The sequence below is a fragment of the Salmo salar genome, chromosome ssa09 (genome assembly GCF_905237065.1).
Source record: "Salmo salar chromosome ssa09, Ssal_v3.1, whole genome shotgun sequence".
NCBI lineage: Eukaryota > Metazoa > Chordata > Actinopteri > Salmoniformes > Salmonidae > Salmo > Salmo salar.
In genome coordinates, this window is record NC_059450.1 from 49,860,385 (window position 1) to 49,880,127 (window position 19,743).

Here is a 19,743-nt window from a genome sequence, read left to right on the forward strand (position 1 = left end):
TGTTACTGTACAACACCTCCTGTATATCTGTCATGTTACTGTACAACACCTCCTGTATATCTGTCATGTTACTGTATTACAGCTCCTGTATATCTGTCATGTTACTGTATTACACCTCCTGTATAGCTGTCATGTTACTGTATTACACCTCCTGTATATCTGTCATGTTAATGTATTACACCTCCTGTATATCTGTCATGTTACTGTATTACACCTCCTGTATATCTGTCATGTTAATGTATTACACCTCCTGTATATCTGTCATATTACTGTATTACACCTCCTGTATATCTGTCATGTTACTGTATTACACCACCTGTATATCTGTCATGTTACTGTACAACACCTCCTGCATATCTGTCATGTTACTGTACAACACCTCCTGTATCTCTGTCATGTTACTGTATTACGCCTCCTGTATATCTGTCATGTTACTGTATATCTGTCATGTTACTGTATTACACCTCCTGTATATATATCTTGTTCCTGTATATCTGTCATGTTACTGTACAACACCTCCTGTATATCTGTCATGTTACTGTACAACACCTCCTGTATATCTGTCATGTTACTGTGTTACACCTCCTGTATATCTGTAATGTTACTGTATTACACCTCCTGTATATCTGTAATGTTACTGTATTACACCTCCTGTATATCTGTCATGTTACTGTATGACACCTGTATAGCTGTCATGTTACTGTAATACACCTCCTGTATAGCTGTCATGTTACTGTATTACACCTCCTGTATATCTGTCATGTTACTGTATTACACCTACTGTATATCTGTCATGTTACTGTATTATACCTCCTGAATATCTGTCATGTTACTGTATTACACCTCCTGTCTATCTGTCATGTTAGTGTTTTACCTCCTGTATGTCTGTCATGTTACTGAACAACACCTCCTGTATCTCTGTCATGTTACTGTATTACACCTCCTGTATATCTTTCATGTTACCGTATTACACCTCCTGTATATCTGTCATGTTACTGTATTTCAACTCCTGTATATCTGTCATGTCACTGTATTACACCTCCTGTATATCTGTCATGTTACTGTATTACACCTCCTGTATAGCTGTCATGTTACTGTAATACACCTCCTGTATAGCTGTCATGTTACTGTATTACACCTCCTGTATATCTGTCATGTTACTGTATTACTACTACTGTATATCAGTCATGTTACCGTATTACACCTGTCTATCTGTCATATTAATGTTTTACCTCCTGTCTGTCTGTCATGTTACTGTATTACACCTCCTGTATCTCTGTCATGTTATTGTATTACACCTCCTGTATATCTGTCATGTTACTGTATATCTGTCATGTTACCTGTACAACAGCTCCTGTATATCTGTCATGTTACTGTATTACACTTCCTGTATATCTGTCATGTTACTGTATTAAACCTCCTGTATATCTGTCATGTTACTGTGTTACACCTCCTGTATATCTGTCATGTTACTGTATTACACCTCCTGTATATCTGTCATGTTACTGTATTACACCTCCTGTATATCAGTCATGTTACTGTATTACACCTGCTGTATATCTGTCATGTTACCGTATTACACCTCCTGTCTATCTGTCATGTTACCGTATTTTACCTCCTGTATATCTGTCATGTTACTGTACAACACCTCCTGTATATCTGTCATGTTACTGTATTACACCTCCTGTATATCTGTCATGTTACTGTATTAAACCTGCTGTATATCTGTCATGTTACTGTATTACACCTCCTGTATATCTGTCATGTTACTGTATATCTGTCATGTTACTGTATTACACCTCCTGTATATATATCTTGTTACTGTATTATACCTCCTGTATATCTGTCATGTTACTGTACAACACCTCCTGTATATCTGTCATGTTACTGTACAACACCTCCTGTATATCTGTCATGTTACTGTATTACACCTCCTGTATATCTGTAATGTTACTGTATTACTCCTCCTGTATATCTGTCATGTTACTGTATGACACCTGTATAGCTGTCATGTTACTGTAATACACCTCCTGTATAGCTGTCATATTACTGTATTACACCTCCTGTATATCTGTCATGTTACCATATTTTTACCTCCTGTGTATCTGTCATGTTACTGTATTACACCTCCTCTATATCTGTCATGTTACTGTATATCTGTCATGTTACTGTACAACACCTCCTGTATATCTGTCATATTACTGTATTACACCTCCTGTATATCTGTCATGTTACTGTATTATACCTCCTGTATATCTGTCATGTTACTGTTTTACACCTGTAATGTTACTGTACAACACCTCCTGTATATCTGTCATGTTACTGAATTACACCTCCTGTATATCTGTCATGTTACTGTATTACACCTCCTGTATATCTGTCATGTTACTGTATTACACCTCCTGTATATCTGTCATGTTACTGTATGACACCTGTATAGCTGTCATGTTACTGTAATACACCTCCTGTATAGCTGTCATGTTACTATATTACACCTCCTTTATACCTGTCATGTTACTGTATTACACCTCCTGTATATCTGTCATGTGACTGTATTACACCTCCTGTATATCTGTCATGTTACTGTATTACACCTACTGTATATCTGTCATGTTACTGTATTATACCTCCTGAATATCTGTCATGTTACTGTATTACACCTCCTGTATATCTGTCATGTTACTGTATTACACCTCCTGTCTATCTGTCATGTTAGTGTTATACCTCCTGTATGTCTGTCATGTTACTGAACAACACCTCCTGTATCTCTGTCATGTTACTGTATTACACCTCCTGTATATCTGTCATGTTACTGTATTACACCTCCTGTATTTCTGTCATGTTACTGTATTACACCTCCTGTATATCTGTCATGTTACCATATTTTACCTCCTGTGTATCTGTCATGTTACTGTATTACACCTCCTGTATATCTGTCATGTTACTGTATATCTGTCATGTTACTGTACAACACCTCCTGTATATCTGTCATATTACTGTATTACACCTCCTGTATATCTGTCATGTTACTGTATTATACCTCCTGTATATCTGTCATGTTACTGTTTTACACCTGTATATCTGTCATGTTACTGTACAACACCTCCTGTATATCTGTCATGTTACTGTATACACCTCCTGTATAGCTGTCATGTTACTGTATTACACTTCCTGTATATCTGTCATGTTACTGTATTTAACCTCCTGTATATCTGTCATGTTACTGTGTTACACCTCCTGTATATCTGTCATGTTACTGTATTACACCTCCTGTATATCTGTCATGTTACTGTATTACACCTGCTGTATATCTGTCATGTTACCGTATTACACGTCCTGTCTATCTGTCATGTTACCGTATTTTACCTCCTGTATATCTGTCATGTTACTGTACAACACCTCCTGTATATCTGTCATGTTACTGTACAACACCTCCTGTATATCTGTCATGTTACTGTATATCTGTCATGTTACCTGTACAACACCTCCTGTATATCTGTCATGTTACTGTATTACACTTCCTGTATATCTGTCATGTTACTGTATTAAACCTCCTGTAAATCTGTCATGTTACTGTGTTACACCTCCTGTATATCTGTCATGTTACTGTATTACACCTCCTGTATATCTGTCATGTTACTGTATTACACCTCCTGTATATCTGTCATGTTACTGTATTACACCTGCTGTATATCTGTCATGTTACCGTATTACACCTCCTGTCTATCTGTCATGTTACCGTATTTTACCTCCTGTATATCTGTCATGTTACTGTACAACACCTCCTGTATATCTGTCGTGTTACTGTATTACACCTCCTGTATATCTGTCATGTTACTGTATTAAACCTGCTGTATATCTGTCATGTTACTGTATTACACCTCCTGTATATCTGTCATGTTACTGTATATCTGTCATGTTACTGTATTACACCTCCTGTATATATATCTTGTTACTGTATTATACCTCCTGTATATCTGTCATGTTACTGTATTAAACCTCCTGTATATCTGTCATGTTACTGTACAACACCTCCTGTATATCTGTCATGTTACTGTATTACACCTCCTGTATATCTGTAATGTTACTGCATTACACCTCCTGTATATCTGTCATGTTACTGTATGACACCTGTATAGCTGTCATGTTACTGTAATACACCTCCTGTATATCTGTCATGTTACTGTATTATACCTCCTGAATATCTGACATGTTACTGTATTACACCTCCTGTATATCTGTCATGTTACTGTATTACACCTCCTGTCTATCTGTCATGTTAGTGTTTTACCTCCTGTATGTCTGTCATGTTACTGAACAACACCTCCTGTATCTCTGTCATGTTACTGTATTACACCTCCTGTATATCTGTCATGTTACTGTATTACACCTCCTGTATTTCTGTCATGTTACTGTATTACACCTCCTGTATATCTGTCATGTTACCATATTTTACCTCCTGTGTATCTGTCATGTTACTGTATTACACCTCCTGTATATCTGTCATGTTACTGTATATCTGTCATGTTACTGTACAACACCTCCTGTATATTTGTCATATTACTGTATTACACCTCCTGTATATCTGTCATGTTACTGTATTATACCTCCTGTATATCTGTCATGTTACTGTTTTACACCTGTATATCTGTCATGTTACTGTACAACACCTCCTGTCTATCTGTCATGTTACCGTATTTTTACCTCCTGTATATCTGTCATGTTACTGTACAACACCTCCTGTATATCTGTCATGCTACTGTACAACACCTCCTGTATATCTGTCATGTTACTGTATTACACCTCCTGTATATCTGTCATGTTACTGTATTACACCTCCTGTATATCTGTCATGTTACTGTATTACACCTCCCGTATATCTGTCATGTTACTGTATTACACCGCCTGTATATCTGTCATGTTACTGTATTACACCTCCTGTATATCTGTCATGTTACTGTATTACACCTCCTGTATATCTGTCATGTTACTGTATCACACCTCCTGTATATCTGTCATGTTACTGTATGACACCTGTATAGCTGTCATGTTACTGTAATACACCTCCTGTATAGCTGTCATGTTACTATATTACACCTCCTGTATACCTGTCATGTTACTGTATTATACCTCCTGTATATCTGTCATGTTACTGTATTACACCTCCTGTATATCTGTCATGTTACTGTATTACACCTACTGTATATCTGTCATGTTACTGTATTATACCTCCTGAATATCTGTCATGTTACTGTATTACACCTCCTGTATATCTGTCATGTTACTGTATTACACCTCCTGTCTATCTGTCATGTTAGTGTTTTACCTCCTGTATGTCTGTCATGTTACTGAACAACACCTCCTGTATATCTGTCATGTTACCATATTGTACCTCCTGTGTATCTGTCATGTTACTGTATTACACCTCCTGTATATCTGTCATGTTACTGTATATCTGTCATGTTACTGTACAACACCTCCTGTATATCTGTCATATTACTGTATTACACCTCCTGTATATCTGTCATGTTACTGTATTATACCTCCTGTATATCTGTCATGTTACTGTTTTACACCTGTATATCTGTCATGTTACTGTACAACACCTCCTGTATATCTGTCATGTTACTGTATTACACCTCCTGTATAGCTGTCATGTTACTGTATTACACTTCCTGTATATCTGTCATGTTACTGTATTAAACCTCCTGTATATCTGTCTTGTTACTGTGTTACACCTCCTGTATATCTGTCATGTTACTGTATTACACCTCCTGTATATCTGTCATGTTACTGTATTACACCTGCTGTATATCTGTCATGTTACCGTATTACACGTCCTGTCTATCTGTCATGTTACCGTATTTTACCTCCTGTATATCTTTCATGTTACTGTACAACACCTCCTGTATATCTGTCATGTTACTGTATTACACCTCCTGTATATCTGTCATGTTACTGTATTACACCTCCTGTATATCTGTCATGTTACTGTATTACACCTCCTATATATCTGTCATGTTACTCTATTACACCTCCTGTATATCTGTCATGTTACTGTATTACACCTCCTGTATATCTGTCATATTACTGTATTACACCTCCTGTATATCTGTCATGTTACTGTATTATACCTCCTGTATATCTGTCATGTTACTGTTTTACACCTGTATATCTGTCATGTTACTGTACAACACCTCCTGTCTATCTGTCATGTTACCGTATTTTACCTCCTGTATATCTGTCATGTTACTGTACAACACCTCCTGTATATCTGTCATGCTACTGTACAACACCTCCTGTATATCTGTCATGTTACTGTATTACACCTCCTGTATATCTGTCATGTTACTGTATTACACCTCCTGTATATCTGTCATGTTACTGTATTACACCTCCCGTATATCTGTCATGTTACTGTATTACACCGCCTGTATATCTGTCATGTTACTGTATTACACCTCCTGTATATCTGTCATGTTACTGTATTACACCTCCTGTATATCTGTCATGTTACTGTATCACACCTCCTGTATATCTGTCATGTTACTGTATGACACCTGTATAGCTGTCATGTTACTGTAATACACCTCCTGTATAGCTGTCATGTTACTATATTACACCTCCTGTATACCTGTCATGTTACTGTATTATACCTCCTGTATATCTGTCATGTTACTGTATTACACCTCCTGTATATCTGTCATGTTACTGTATTACACCTACTGTATATCTGTCATGTTACTGTATTATACCTCCTGAATATCTGTCATGTTACTGTATTACACCTCCTGTATATCTGTCATGTTACTGTATTACACCTCCTGTCTATCTGTCATGTTAGTGTTTTACCTCCTGTATGTCTGTCATGTTACTGAACAACACCTCCTGTATATCTGTCATGTTACCATATTGTACCTCCTGTGTATCTGTCATGTTACTGTATTACACCTCCTGTATATCTGTCATGTTACTGTATATCTGTCATGTTACTGTACAACACCTCCTGTATATCTGTCATATTACTGTATTACACCTCCTGTATATCTGTCATGTTACTGTATTATACCTCCTGTATATCTGTCATGTTACTGTTTTACACCTGTATATCTGTCATGTTACTGTACAACACCTCCTGTATATCTGTCATGTTACTGTATTACACCTCCTGTATAGCTGTCATGTTACTGTATTACACTTCCTGTATATCTGTCATGTTACTGTATTAAACCTCCTGTATATCTGTCATGTTACTGTGTTACACCTCCTGTATATCTGTCATGTTACTGTATTACACCTCCTGTATATCTGTCATGTTACTGTATTACACCTGCTGTATATCTGTCATGTTACCGTATTACACGTCCTGTCTATCTGTCATGTTACCGTATTTTACCTCCTGTATATCTTTCATGTTACTGTACAACACCTCCTGTATATCTGTCATGTTACTGTATTACACCTCCTGTATATCTGTCATGTTACTGTATTACACCTCCTGTATATCTGTCATGTTACTGTATTACACCTCCTATATATCTGTCATGTTACTCTATTACACCTCCTGTATATCTGTCATGTTACTGTATTACACCTCCTGTATATCTGTCATGTTACTGTATTACACCTACTGTATATCTGTCATGTTACTGTATTATACCTCCTGAATATCTGTCATGTTACTGTATTACACCTCCTGTATATCTGTCATGTTACTGTATTACACCTCCTGTCTATCTGTCATGTTAGTGTTTTACCTCCTGTATGTCTGTCATGTTACTGAACAACACCTCCTGTATCTCTGTCATGTTACTGTATTACACCTCCTGTATATCTGTCATGTTACTGTATTACACCTCCTGTATTTCTGTCATGTTACTGTATTACACCTCCTGTATATCTGTCATGTTACCATATTTTACCTCCTGTGTATCTGTCATGTTACTGTATTACACCTCCTGTATATCTGTCATGTTACTGTATATCTGTCATGTTACTGTACAACACCTCCTGTATATCTGTCATATTACTGTATTACACCTCCTGTATATCTGTCATGTTACTGTATTATACCTCCTGTATATCTGTCATGTTACTGTTTTACACCTGTATATCTGTCATGTTACTGTACAACACCTCCTGTATATCTGTCATGTTACTGTATACACCTCCTGTATAGCTGTCATGTTACTGTATTACACTTCCTGTATATCTGTCATGTTACTGTATTTAACCTCCTGTATATCTGTCATGTTACTGTGTTACACCTCCTGTATATCTGTCATGTTACTGTATTACACCTCCTGTATATCTGTCATGTTACTGTATTACACCTGCTGTATATCTGTCATGTTACCGTATTACACGTCCTGTCTATCTGTCATGTTACCGTATTTTTACCTCCTGTATATCTGTCATGTTACTGTACAACACCTCCTGTATATCTGTCATGTTACTGTACAACACCTCCTGTATATCTGTCATGTTACTGTATATCTGTCATGTTACCTGTACAACACCTCCTGTATATCTGTCATGTTACTGTATTACACTTCCTGTATATCTGTCATGTTACTGTATTAAACCTCCTGTAAATCTGTCATGTTACTGTGTTACACCTCCTGTATATCTGTCATGTTACTGTATTACACCTCCTGTATATCTGTCATGTTACTGTATTACACCTCCTGTATATCTGTCATGTTACTGTATTACACCTGCTGTATATCTGTCATGTTACCGTATTACACCTCCTGTCTATCTGTCATGTTACCGTATTTTACCTCCTGTATATCTGTCATGTTACTGTACAACACCTCCTGTATATCTGTCATGTTACTGTATTACACCTCCTGTATATCTGTCATGTTACTGTATTAAACCTGCTGTATATCTGTCATGTTACTGTATTACACCTCCTGTATATCTGTCATGTTACTGTATATCTGTCATGTTACTGTATTACACCTCCTGTATATATATCTTGTTACTGTATTATACCTCCTGTATATCTGTCATGTTACTGTATTAAACCTCCTGTATATCTGTCATGTTACTGTACAACACCTCCTGTATATCTGTCATGTTACTGTATTACACCTCCTGTATATCTGTAATGTTACTGCATTACACCTCCTGTATATCTGTCATGTTACTGTATGACACCTGTATAGCTGTCATGTTACTGTAATACACCTCCTGTATATCTGTCATGTTACTGTATTATACCTCCTGAATATCTGACATGTTACTGTATTACACCTCCTGTATATCTGTCATGTTACTGTATTACACCTCCTGTCTATCTGTCATGTTAGTGTTTTACCTCCTGTATGTCTGTCATGTTACTGAACAACACCTCCTGTATCTCTGTCATGTTACTGTATTACACCTCCTGTATATCTGTCATGTTACTGTATTACACCTCCTGTATTTCTGTCATGTTACTGTATTACACCTCCTGTATATCTGTCATGTTACCATATTTTACCTCCTGTGTATCTGTCATGTTACTGTATTACACCTCCTGTATATCTGTCATGTTACTGTATATCTGTCATGTTACTGTACAACACCTCCTGTATATCTGTCATATTACTGTATTACACCTCCTGTATATCTGTCATGTTACTGTATTATACCTCCTGTATATCTGTCATGTTACTGTTTTACACCTGTATATCTGTCATGTTACTGTACAACACCTCCTGTCTATCTGTCATGTTACCGTATTTTACCTCCTGTATATCTGTCATGTTACTGTACAACACCTCCTGTATATCTGTCATGCTACTGTACAACACCTCCTGTATATCTGTCATGTTACTGTATTACACCTCCTGTATATCTGTCATGTTACTGTATTACACCTCCTGTATATCTGTCATGTTACTGTATTACACCTCCCGTATATCTGTCATGTTACTGTATTACACCGCCTGTATATCTGTCATGTTACTGTATTACACCTCCTGTATATCTGTCATGTTACTGTATTACACCTCCTGTATATCTGTCATGTTACTGTATCACACCTCCTGTATATCTGTCATGTTACTGTATGACACCTGTATAGCTGTCATGTTACTGTAATACACCTCCTGTATAGCTGTCATGTTACTATATTACACCTCCTGTATACCTGTCATGTTACTGTATTATACCTCCTGTATATCTGTCATGTTACTGTATTACACCTCCTGTATATCTGTCATGTTACTGTATTACACCTACTGTATATCTGTCATGTTACTGTATTATACCTCCTGAATATCTGTCATGTTACTGTATTACACCTCCTGTATATCTGTCATGTTACTGTATTACACCTCCTGTCTATCTGTCATGTTAGTGTTTTACCTCCTGTATGTCTGTCATGTTACTGAACAACACCTCCTGTATATCTGTCATGTTACCATATTGTACCTCCTGTGTATCTGTCATGTTACTGTATTACACCTCCTGTATATCTGTCATGTTACTGTATATCTGTCATGTTACTGTACAACACCTCCTGTATATCTGTCATATTACTGTATTACACCTCCTGTATATCTGTCATGTTACTGTATTATACCTCCTGTATATCTGTCATGTTACTGTTTTACACCTGTATATCTGTCATGTTACTGTACAACACCTCCTGTATATCTGTCATGTTACTGTATTACACCTCCTGTATAGCTGTCATGTTACTGTATTACACTTCCTGTATATCTGTCATGTTACTGTATTAAACCTCCTGTATATCTGTCATGTTACTGTGTTACACCTCCTGTATATCTGTCATGTTACTGTATTACACCTCCTGTATATCTGTCATGTTACTGTATTACACCTGCTGTATATCTGTCATGTTACCGTATTACACGTCCTGTCTATCTGTCATGTTACCGTATTTTACCTCCTGTATATCTTTCATGTTACTGTACAACACCTCCTGTATATCTGTCATGTTACTGTATTACACCTCCTGTATATCTGTCATGTTACTGTATTACACCTCCTGTATATCTGTCATGTTACTGTATTACACCTCCTATATATCTGTCATGTTACTCTATTACACCTCCTGTATATCTGTCATGTTACTGTATTACACCTCCTGTATATCTGTCCTGTTACTGTTGTTATCAGACCTCCTGTATATCTGTCCTGTTACTGTTGTTATCAGACCTCCTGTATATCTGTCCTGTTACTGTTGTTATCAGACCTCCTGTATACCTGTCATGTTACTGTATTACACCTCCTGTATATCTGTCATGTTACTGTATTACACCTCCTGTATATCTGTCATGTTACTGTATTACACCTCCTGTATATCTGTCATGTTACTGTATTAAACCTCCTGTATATCTGTCATGTTACTGTGTTACACCTCCTGTATATCTGTCATGTTACTGTATTACACCTCCTGTATATCTGTCATGTTACTGTATTACACCTGCTGTATATCTGTCATGTTACCGTATTACACGTCCTGTCTATCTGTCATGTTACCGTATTTTACCTCCTGTATATCTGTCATGTTACTGTACAACACCTCCTGTATATCTGTCATGTTACTGTATTACACCTCCTGTATATCTGTCATGTTACTGTATTACACCTCCTGTATATCTGTCATGTTACTGTATTACACCTCCTATATATCTGTCATGTTACTCTATTACACCTCCTGTATATCTGTCATGTTACTGTATTACACCTCCTGTATATCTGTCCTGTTACTGTTGTTATCAGACCTCCTGTATATCTGTCCTGTTACTGTTGTTATCAGACCTCCTGTATATCTGTCCTGTTACTGTTGTTATCAGACCTCCTGTATACCTGTCATGTTACTGTATTACACCTCCTGTATATCTGTCATGTTACTGTATATCTGTCATGTTACTGTATTATACCTCCTGTATATCTGTCATGTTACTGTATTACACCTCCTGTATATCTGTCCAGTTACTGTTGTTATCAGACTTCCTGTACATCTGTCCTGTTACTGTTGTTATCAGACCTCCTGTATACCTGTCATGTTGCTGTATTACACCTCCTGTATATCTGTCATGTTACTGTATTACACCTTCTGTATATCTGTCATGTTACTGTATTACACCTCCTGTATATCTATCATGTTACTGTATTACACCTCCTGTATATCTGTCCTGTTACTGTTGTTATCAGACCTCCTGTATATCTGTCCTGTTACTGTTGTTATCAGACCTCCTGTATACCTGTCATGTTACTGTAATACACCTCCTGTATATCTGTCATGTTACTGTATATCTGTCATGTTACTGTATTAAACCTCCTGTATATCTGTCATGTTACTGTTGTTATCAGACCTCCTGTATATCTGTCATGTTACTGTATTACACCTCCTGTATATCTGTCATGTTACTGTTGTTATCAGACCTGCTGTATACAGAGCATTCGGAAAGTATTCAGACCTCTTCCACATGTTGTTACGTTACAGCCTCACCGTAAAATGGATGAAATTGTTTATTTTCTTCTCATCAATCTACACACAATACCCCAAAATGACAAAGCAAAAACAGGTTTTTCAAATGATTAACTGAAATTTCACATTTACATAAGTATTCAGACCCTTTACTCAGTACTTTGTTGAAGCACCTTTTGTAGCAATTACAGCCTCGAGTCTTCTTGGGTATGACGCTACAAGCTTGGCAGACCTGTATTTGGGGAGTTTCTCCCATTCTTCTCTGTAGATCCTCTCAAGCTCTGTCAGGTTGGATGGGGAGCATCACTGCACAGCTATTTTCAGGTCTCTCCAGAGATGTTAGATCGGGTTCAAGTCCAGGCTCTGGCTGGGCCACTCAATTACATTCAGAGACTTGTCACGAAGCCACTCCTGCGTTGTCTTGGCTGTGTGCTTAGGGTCATTGTCCTGTTGGAAGGTGAACCCTCACCCCAGTCTGAGGTCCTGAGAGCTCTGGAGCAGGTTTTCATCAAGGATCTCTCTGTACTTTGCGCCGTTCATCTTTCCCTCAATCTTGACTAATGTCTCAGTCCCTGCCGCTGAAAAACATCCCCACAGTATGATGTTGCCACCACCATGCTTCAACGTAGGGATGGTGCCAGGTTTCCTCCAGACGTGACGCTTTGCATTCAGGGCAAAGAGTTCAATCTTGGTTTCATCTGACCAGAGAATCTTGTTTCTCATGGTCTGAGACTCCTTTAGGTGCCTTTTGGCAAACTCCAAGCGGACTGTCATGTACCTTTTACTGAGGAGTGGCTTCCGTCTGGCTTCTCTACCATAAAGGCCTCATTGGTGGAGTGCTGCAGAGATGGTCCTTCTGGAAGGTTCTCCCATCTCCACAGAGGAACTCTGGAGCTCTGTCACCTCCCTGACAGAGGCCCTTCTCCCCCAATTGCTCAGTTTGGCCAGGTGGCCAGCTCTAGTCTTAGTGGTTCCTAACTTCTTCCATTTAAAACTGGAGGCCACTGTGTTCTTGGGGACCTTCAATGCTTCAGAAATGTTTTGGTACCCTTCCCCAGATCTGTGCCTCGACAAAATTCTCTACGGACAATTCCTTTGACCTCATGGCTTGGTTTTTGCTCTGACATGCACTGTCAACTGTGGGACCTTATATAGACAGGTGTGCACCTTCCAAATCATGTCCAATCAATTGAATTCACCACAGGTGGACTCCAATCAAGTTGTAGAAACATCTCAAGGATGATCAATGGAAACAGGATGCACCTGAGCTCAATTTAGAGTCTGATAGCAAAGGGTCTGAATACTTATGGAAATAAGGTATCTGTTTTTTATATACTGCTCAAAAAAATAAAGGGAACACTTAAACAACACATTCTAGATCTGAATGAAAGAAATAATCTTATTAAATACTTTTTTTCTTTACATAGTTGAATGTGCTGACAACAAAATCACACAATAATAATCAATGGAAATCCAATTTATCAACCCATGGAGGTCTGGATTTGGAGTCACACTCAAAATTAAAGTGGAAAACCACACTACAGGCTGATCCAACTTTGATGTAATGTCCTTAAAACAAGTCAAAATGAGGCTCAGTAGTGTGTGTGGCCTCCACGTGCCTGTATGACCTCCCTACAACGCCTGGGCATGTTCCTGATGAGGTGGCGGATGGTCTCCTGAGGGATCTCCTCCCAGACCTGGACTAAAGCATCCGCCAACTGCTGGACAGTCTGTGGTGCAACGTGGCGTTGGTGGATGGAGCGAGACATGATGTCCCAGATGTGCTCAATTGGATTTAGGTCTGGGGAACGGGCGGGCCAGTCTATAGCATCAATGCCTTCCTCTTGCAGGAACTGCTGACACACTCCAGCCACATGAGGTCTAGCAATGTCTTGCATTAGGAGGAACCCAGGGCCAACCGCACCAGCATATGGTCTCACAAGGGGTCTGAGGATCTCATCTCGGTACCTAATGGCAGTCAGGCTACCTCTGGCGAGCATATGGAGGGCTGTGCGGCCCCCCAAAGAAATGCCACCCCACACCATGACTGACCCACCGCCAAACCGGTCATGCTGGAGGATGTTGCAGGCAGCAGAACGTTCTCCACGGCGTCTCCAGACTCTGTCACGTCTGTCACATGCTCAGTGTGAACCTGCTTTCATCTGTGAAGAGCACAGAGCGCCAGTGGCGAATTTGCCAATCTTGGTGTTCTCTGGCAAATGCCAAACGTCCTGCACGGTGTTGGGCTGTAAGCACAACCCCCACCTGTGGACGTCGGGCCCTCATACCACCCTCATGGAGTCTGTTTCTGACCGTTTGAGCAGACACATGCACATTTGTGGCCTGCTGGAGGTCATTTTGCAGGGCTCTGGCAGTGCTTCTCCTGCTCCTCCTTGCACAAAGGCGGAGGTAGCAGTCCTGCTGCTGGGTTGTTGCCCTCCTACGGCCTCCTCCACGTCTCCTGATGTACTGGCCTGTCTCCTGGTAGCGCCTCCATGCTCTGGACACTACGCTGACAGACACAGCAAACCTTCTTGCCACAGCTCGCATTGATGTGCCATCCTGGATGAGCTGCACTACCTGAGCCACTTGTGTGGGTTGTAGACTCCGTCTCATGCTACCACTAGAGTGAAAGCACCGCCAGCATTCGAAAGTGACCAAAACATCAGCCAGGAAGCATAGGAACTGAGAAGTGGTCTGTGGTCCCCACCTGCAGAACCACTCCTTTATTGGGGGTGTCTTGCTAATTGCCTATAATTTCCACCTGTTGTCTATTCCATTTGCACAACAGCATGTGAAATGTATTGTCAATCAGTGTTGCTTCCTAAGTGGACAGTTTGATTTCACAGAAGTGTGATTGACTTGGAGTTACATTGTGTTGTTTAAGTGTTCCCTTTATTTTTTTGAGCAGTGTATTTTAATACATTTGATAAAATTTCTAAAAACCTGTTTTCGCGTTGTCATTATGGGGTAATGTGTGTAGATTGACAAGAATTAAAAAAAAATAAGGCTGTAACGTAACAAAATGTGAAAAAGTCAAGGGGTCTGAATACTTTCCGAATGCACTGTATCTGTCCTGTTACAGTTGTTATCAGACCTCCTGTATAACTGTCCTGTTGTTATCAGACCTCCTGTATAACTGTCCTGTTGTTATCAGACCTCCTGTATAACTGTCCTGTTGTTATCAGACCTCCTGTATACCTGTCCTTTTACTGTTATCAGACCTCCTGTATAACTGTCCTGTTGTTCCTGTTGTCAGACCTCCTGTATAACTGTCCTGTTACTGTTGTTATCAGACCTCCTGTATAACTGTCCTGTTGTTATCAGACCTCCTGTATAACTGTCCTGTTACTGTTATCAGACCTCCTGTATAACTATCCTGTTGTTCCTGTTGTCAGACCTCCTGTATAACTGTCCTGTTGTTATCAGACCTCCTGTATAACTGTCCTGTTACTGTTATCAGACCTCCTGTATAACTGTCCTGTTACTGTTATCAGACCTCCTGTATAACTGTCCTGTTGTTCCTGTTGTCAGACCTCCTGTATAACTGTCCTGTTGTTATCAGACCTCCTGTATACCTGTCCTGTTGTCAGACCTCCTGTATACCTGTCCTGTTGTCAGACCTCCTCTATACCTGTCCTGTTGTCAGACCTCCTGTATAACTGTCCTGTTGTTATCAGACCTCCTGTATACCTGTCCTGTTGTCAGACCTCCTGTATAACTGTCCTGTTGTTATCAGACCTCCTGTATACCTGTCCTGTTGTCAGACCTCCTGTATAACTGTCCTGTTGTTGTCAGACCCCCTGTATACCTGTCCTGTTGCCAGACCTCCTGTATAACTGTCCTGTTGTTGTCAGACCTCCTGTATACCTGTCCTGTTGTCAGACCTCCTGTATAACTGTCCTGTTGTCAGACCTCCTGTATAACTGTCCTGTTGTTGTCAGACCTCCTGTATACCTGTCCTGTTGTCAGACCTCCTGTATAACTGTCCTGTTACTGTTGTTGTCAGACCTGGGTTCAAATACTTTATGTACACTGAGCTTGCCTGGTGAAATGAATGGCTCAATCAAATGATTGAAGTATTATCAAACATTTAAAAAATCTATTTGAACTCAGACTTGGTTACCAAAATGTATTTGATGAGGTTCTATGTATCAGGTGAGGAGGCTTTCAGACATCAAAAGATCAACACAAAAAACTACTGGCATTGAAACATTAACATTGTTAATAAGTGTCCAAATATAGACTCAGGTGAGTCCATATGTCCTTCTCCCGCTTTCTCCTCTCTCACAGGAAATGGAAATAACCGCCAACGAGCTGAAGAATGTACTCAACAGGGTTGTCTCCAAATGTAAGTCTAAGCGTGTTTCTCATTATGCTCCACACGCTTATGCTCCGAGTACGTTCTCCCAGGAGGTTCCCTTGAGTACGTTCTCCCAGGAGGTTCTCTTGAGTACGTTCACCCAGGAGGTTCCCTTGAGTACGTTCTCCCAGGAGGTTCCCTTGAGTACGTTCTCCCAGGAGGTTCCCTTGAGTACGTTCTCCCAGGAGGTTCCCTTGGGTACGTTCTCCCAGGAGGTTCCCTTGAGTACGTTCTCCCAGGATGTTCCCTTGAGTACGTTCTCCCAGGAGGTTCCCTTGAGTACGTTCTCCGAGGAGGTTCCCTTGAGTACGTTCTCCCAGGAGGTTCTCTTGAGGAACGCTCTCCCAGGAGGTTCCCTTGAGTACGTTCTCCCAGGAGGTTCTCTTGAGGAACGCTCTCCCAGGAGGTTCCCTTGAATATGTTCTCTGAGGAGCTTTTCCGAGGAGGTTCTCGAGTACGTTCTTGTGAGGACGATAGTGTGGGCAACGCATAAAATGTCACATTTGAGAAGCACTCTGTGCTAACACTAATGCATTAACGTTATCTTTGATCAAAACAGACGAAACAAGATATACCTAAATCTTAAAGTTTTACTTCATAATTATCAGCAAGCTATATGTGAATCGTATTAATCTAGCGAGCCAGCTAATTTTACATGTAAAAAACGACCCAAAACTAATGTTATTATGCAAGGTAGATGGCCAACGTTAACTTAAGATTTTTTTGTGGGTAGCTACCTACCAATTCTTTGTCAGTTAGCCAGCGATCTACGACACTAAAGTTGGTATTGTAGGCAGGTATGTATTTATTTAACGTATTAAAGATAAACTATTGTTGTCAGGCAACTTATGAGATGTGAATGGACAACTTTTCATTCTTTAGTCAGAGTTAACTTTCTTTCGCTTCAGCTCACAAACCAGTCGGCAATAATTATTTTTCAGGAAATGTTTCGTCGTTTTTTTTTTTTTTTTACGTGGTTGCATTACATTATGTCAACAATCTTGGGATTGTTTCAGTTGAAGATTGCGTCGATGTATGAAAACCAAGTACGCATCTGAGAAGGGGCCCTCCCGTGCTCCGTTTCGCATACTTTGAATTAGACTCGTTCTCCGACCTTTGTCCAATACACATGCATATTAAGAAACATCCTAAAACTACACCTTAGATCTTCTGCATTACATTTACATTTTAGTCATTTAGCAGACGCTCTTATCCAGAGCGACTTACAGTAGTGAATGCATACATTTCATTTCATGCATTTAAAAAAAATACAAATTGTACTGGCCCCCCATGGGAATCAAACCCACAACCCTGGCGTTGCAAACACCATGCTCTACCAACTGAGCCACAGGGAAGACTGCATCATTAGAGAAGGGCTTCAACAAGCGCCCCGTTTATGTTTACGTAGTCTGTCAATGACAGATTAGCCCCGCGCTGTCACCTGATTCAACTAACTTAGGGTTTGTTAGTGATTGGTTGATTACTTACAGTATCTCTCTCTCTCTCTTCCACAGATAAGGACCTGAACACAGAGGGTTTTAGCCTGGAGTGCTGCAGGAGCATGATTGCACTCATGGACGTATCCTCTGTATCTGTGTTGTCTGTAGATAGAGACCCTCCCAGGTTGTGTTGTCTGTAGATAGAGACCCTCCCAGGTCAGGTTGTGTTGTCTGTAGATAGAGACCCTCCCAGGTTGTGTTGTCTGTAGATAGAGACCCTCCCAGGCTGTGTTGTCTGTAGATAGAGACCCTCCCAGGTTGTGTTGTCTGTAGATAGAGACCCTCCCAGGTCAAGTTGTGTTGTCTGTAGATAGAGACCCTCCCAGGTCTGGCTGTGTTGTCTGTAGATAGAGACCCTCCCAGGTCAGGTTGTGTTGTCTGTAGATAGAGACCCTCCCAGGTCAGGTTGTGTTGTCTGTAGATAGAGACCCTCCCAGGTCTGGCTGTTGTCTGTAGATAGAGACCCTCCCAGGTCAGGTTGTGTTGTCTGTAGATAGAGACCCTCCCAGGTCAGGTTGTGTTGTCTGTAGATAGAGACCCTCCCAGGTTGTGTTGTCTGTAGATAGAGACCCTCCCAGGTCAGGTTGTGTTGTCTGTAGATAGAGACCCTCCAAGGTCAGGCTGTGTTGTCTGTAGATAGAGACCCTCCCAGGTCAGGCTGTGTTGTCTGTAGATAGAGACCCTCCCAGGTCAGGTTGTGTTGTCTGTAGATAGAGACCCTCCCAGGTTGTGTTGTAGGTAGATAGAGACCCTCCCAGGTCAGGTTGTGTTGTCTGTAGATAGAGACCCTCCCAGGTTGTGTTGTCTGTAGATAGAGACCCTCCCAGGTCAGGTTGTGTTGTCTGTAGATAGAGACCCTCCCAGATTGTGTTGTCTGTAGATAGAGACCCTCCCAGGTCAGTCTGTGTTGTCTGTAGATAGAGACCCTCCCAGGTCAGGTTGTGTTGTCTGTAGACAGAGACCCTCCCAGGTTGTGTTGTCTGTAGATAGAGACCCTCCCAGGTCAGGCTGTGTTGTCTGTAGATAGAGACCCTCCCAGGTTGTGTTGTCTGTAGATAGAGACCCTCCCAGGCTGTGTTGTCTGTAGATAGAGACCCTCCCAGGTTGTGTTGTCTGTAGATAGAGACCCTCCCAGGTCAAGATGTGTTGTCTGTAGATAGAGACCCTCCCAGGTCTGGCTGTGTTGTCTGTAGATAGAGACCCTCCCAGGTCAGGTTGTCTTGTCTGTAGATAGAGACCCTCCCAGGTCAGGTTGTGTTGTCTGTAGATAGAGACCCTCCCAGGTTGTGTTGTCTGTAGATAGAGACCCTCCCAGGTCAGGTTGTGTTGTCTGTAGATAGAGACCCTCCCAGGTCAGGCTGTGTTGTCTGTAGATAGAGACCCTCCCAGGTCAGGTTGTGTTGTCTGTAGATAGAGACCCTCCCAGG

General features: G+C 40.4%; 1 protein-coding gene across 2 annotated transcripts in view; it reads left to right on the plus strand.

The window, feature by feature from the left end:
- The window catches only part of capn3a (calpain 3a, (p94)), a 233,087-nt gene that overhangs the window by 136,933 nt on the left and 76,411 nt on the right, over positions 1-19,743 (plus strand). For both annotated transcript variants that reach the window (XM_045723776.1, XM_045723775.1), the window contains 2 exons: positions 16,748-16,805; positions 18,332-18,396. In XM_045723776.1, the coding sequence (XP_045579732.1) occupies positions 16,748-16,805; positions 18,332-18,396 (123 nt within the window). The remainder of the gene's footprint in view (positions 1-16,747; positions 16,806-18,331; positions 18,397-19,743) is intronic.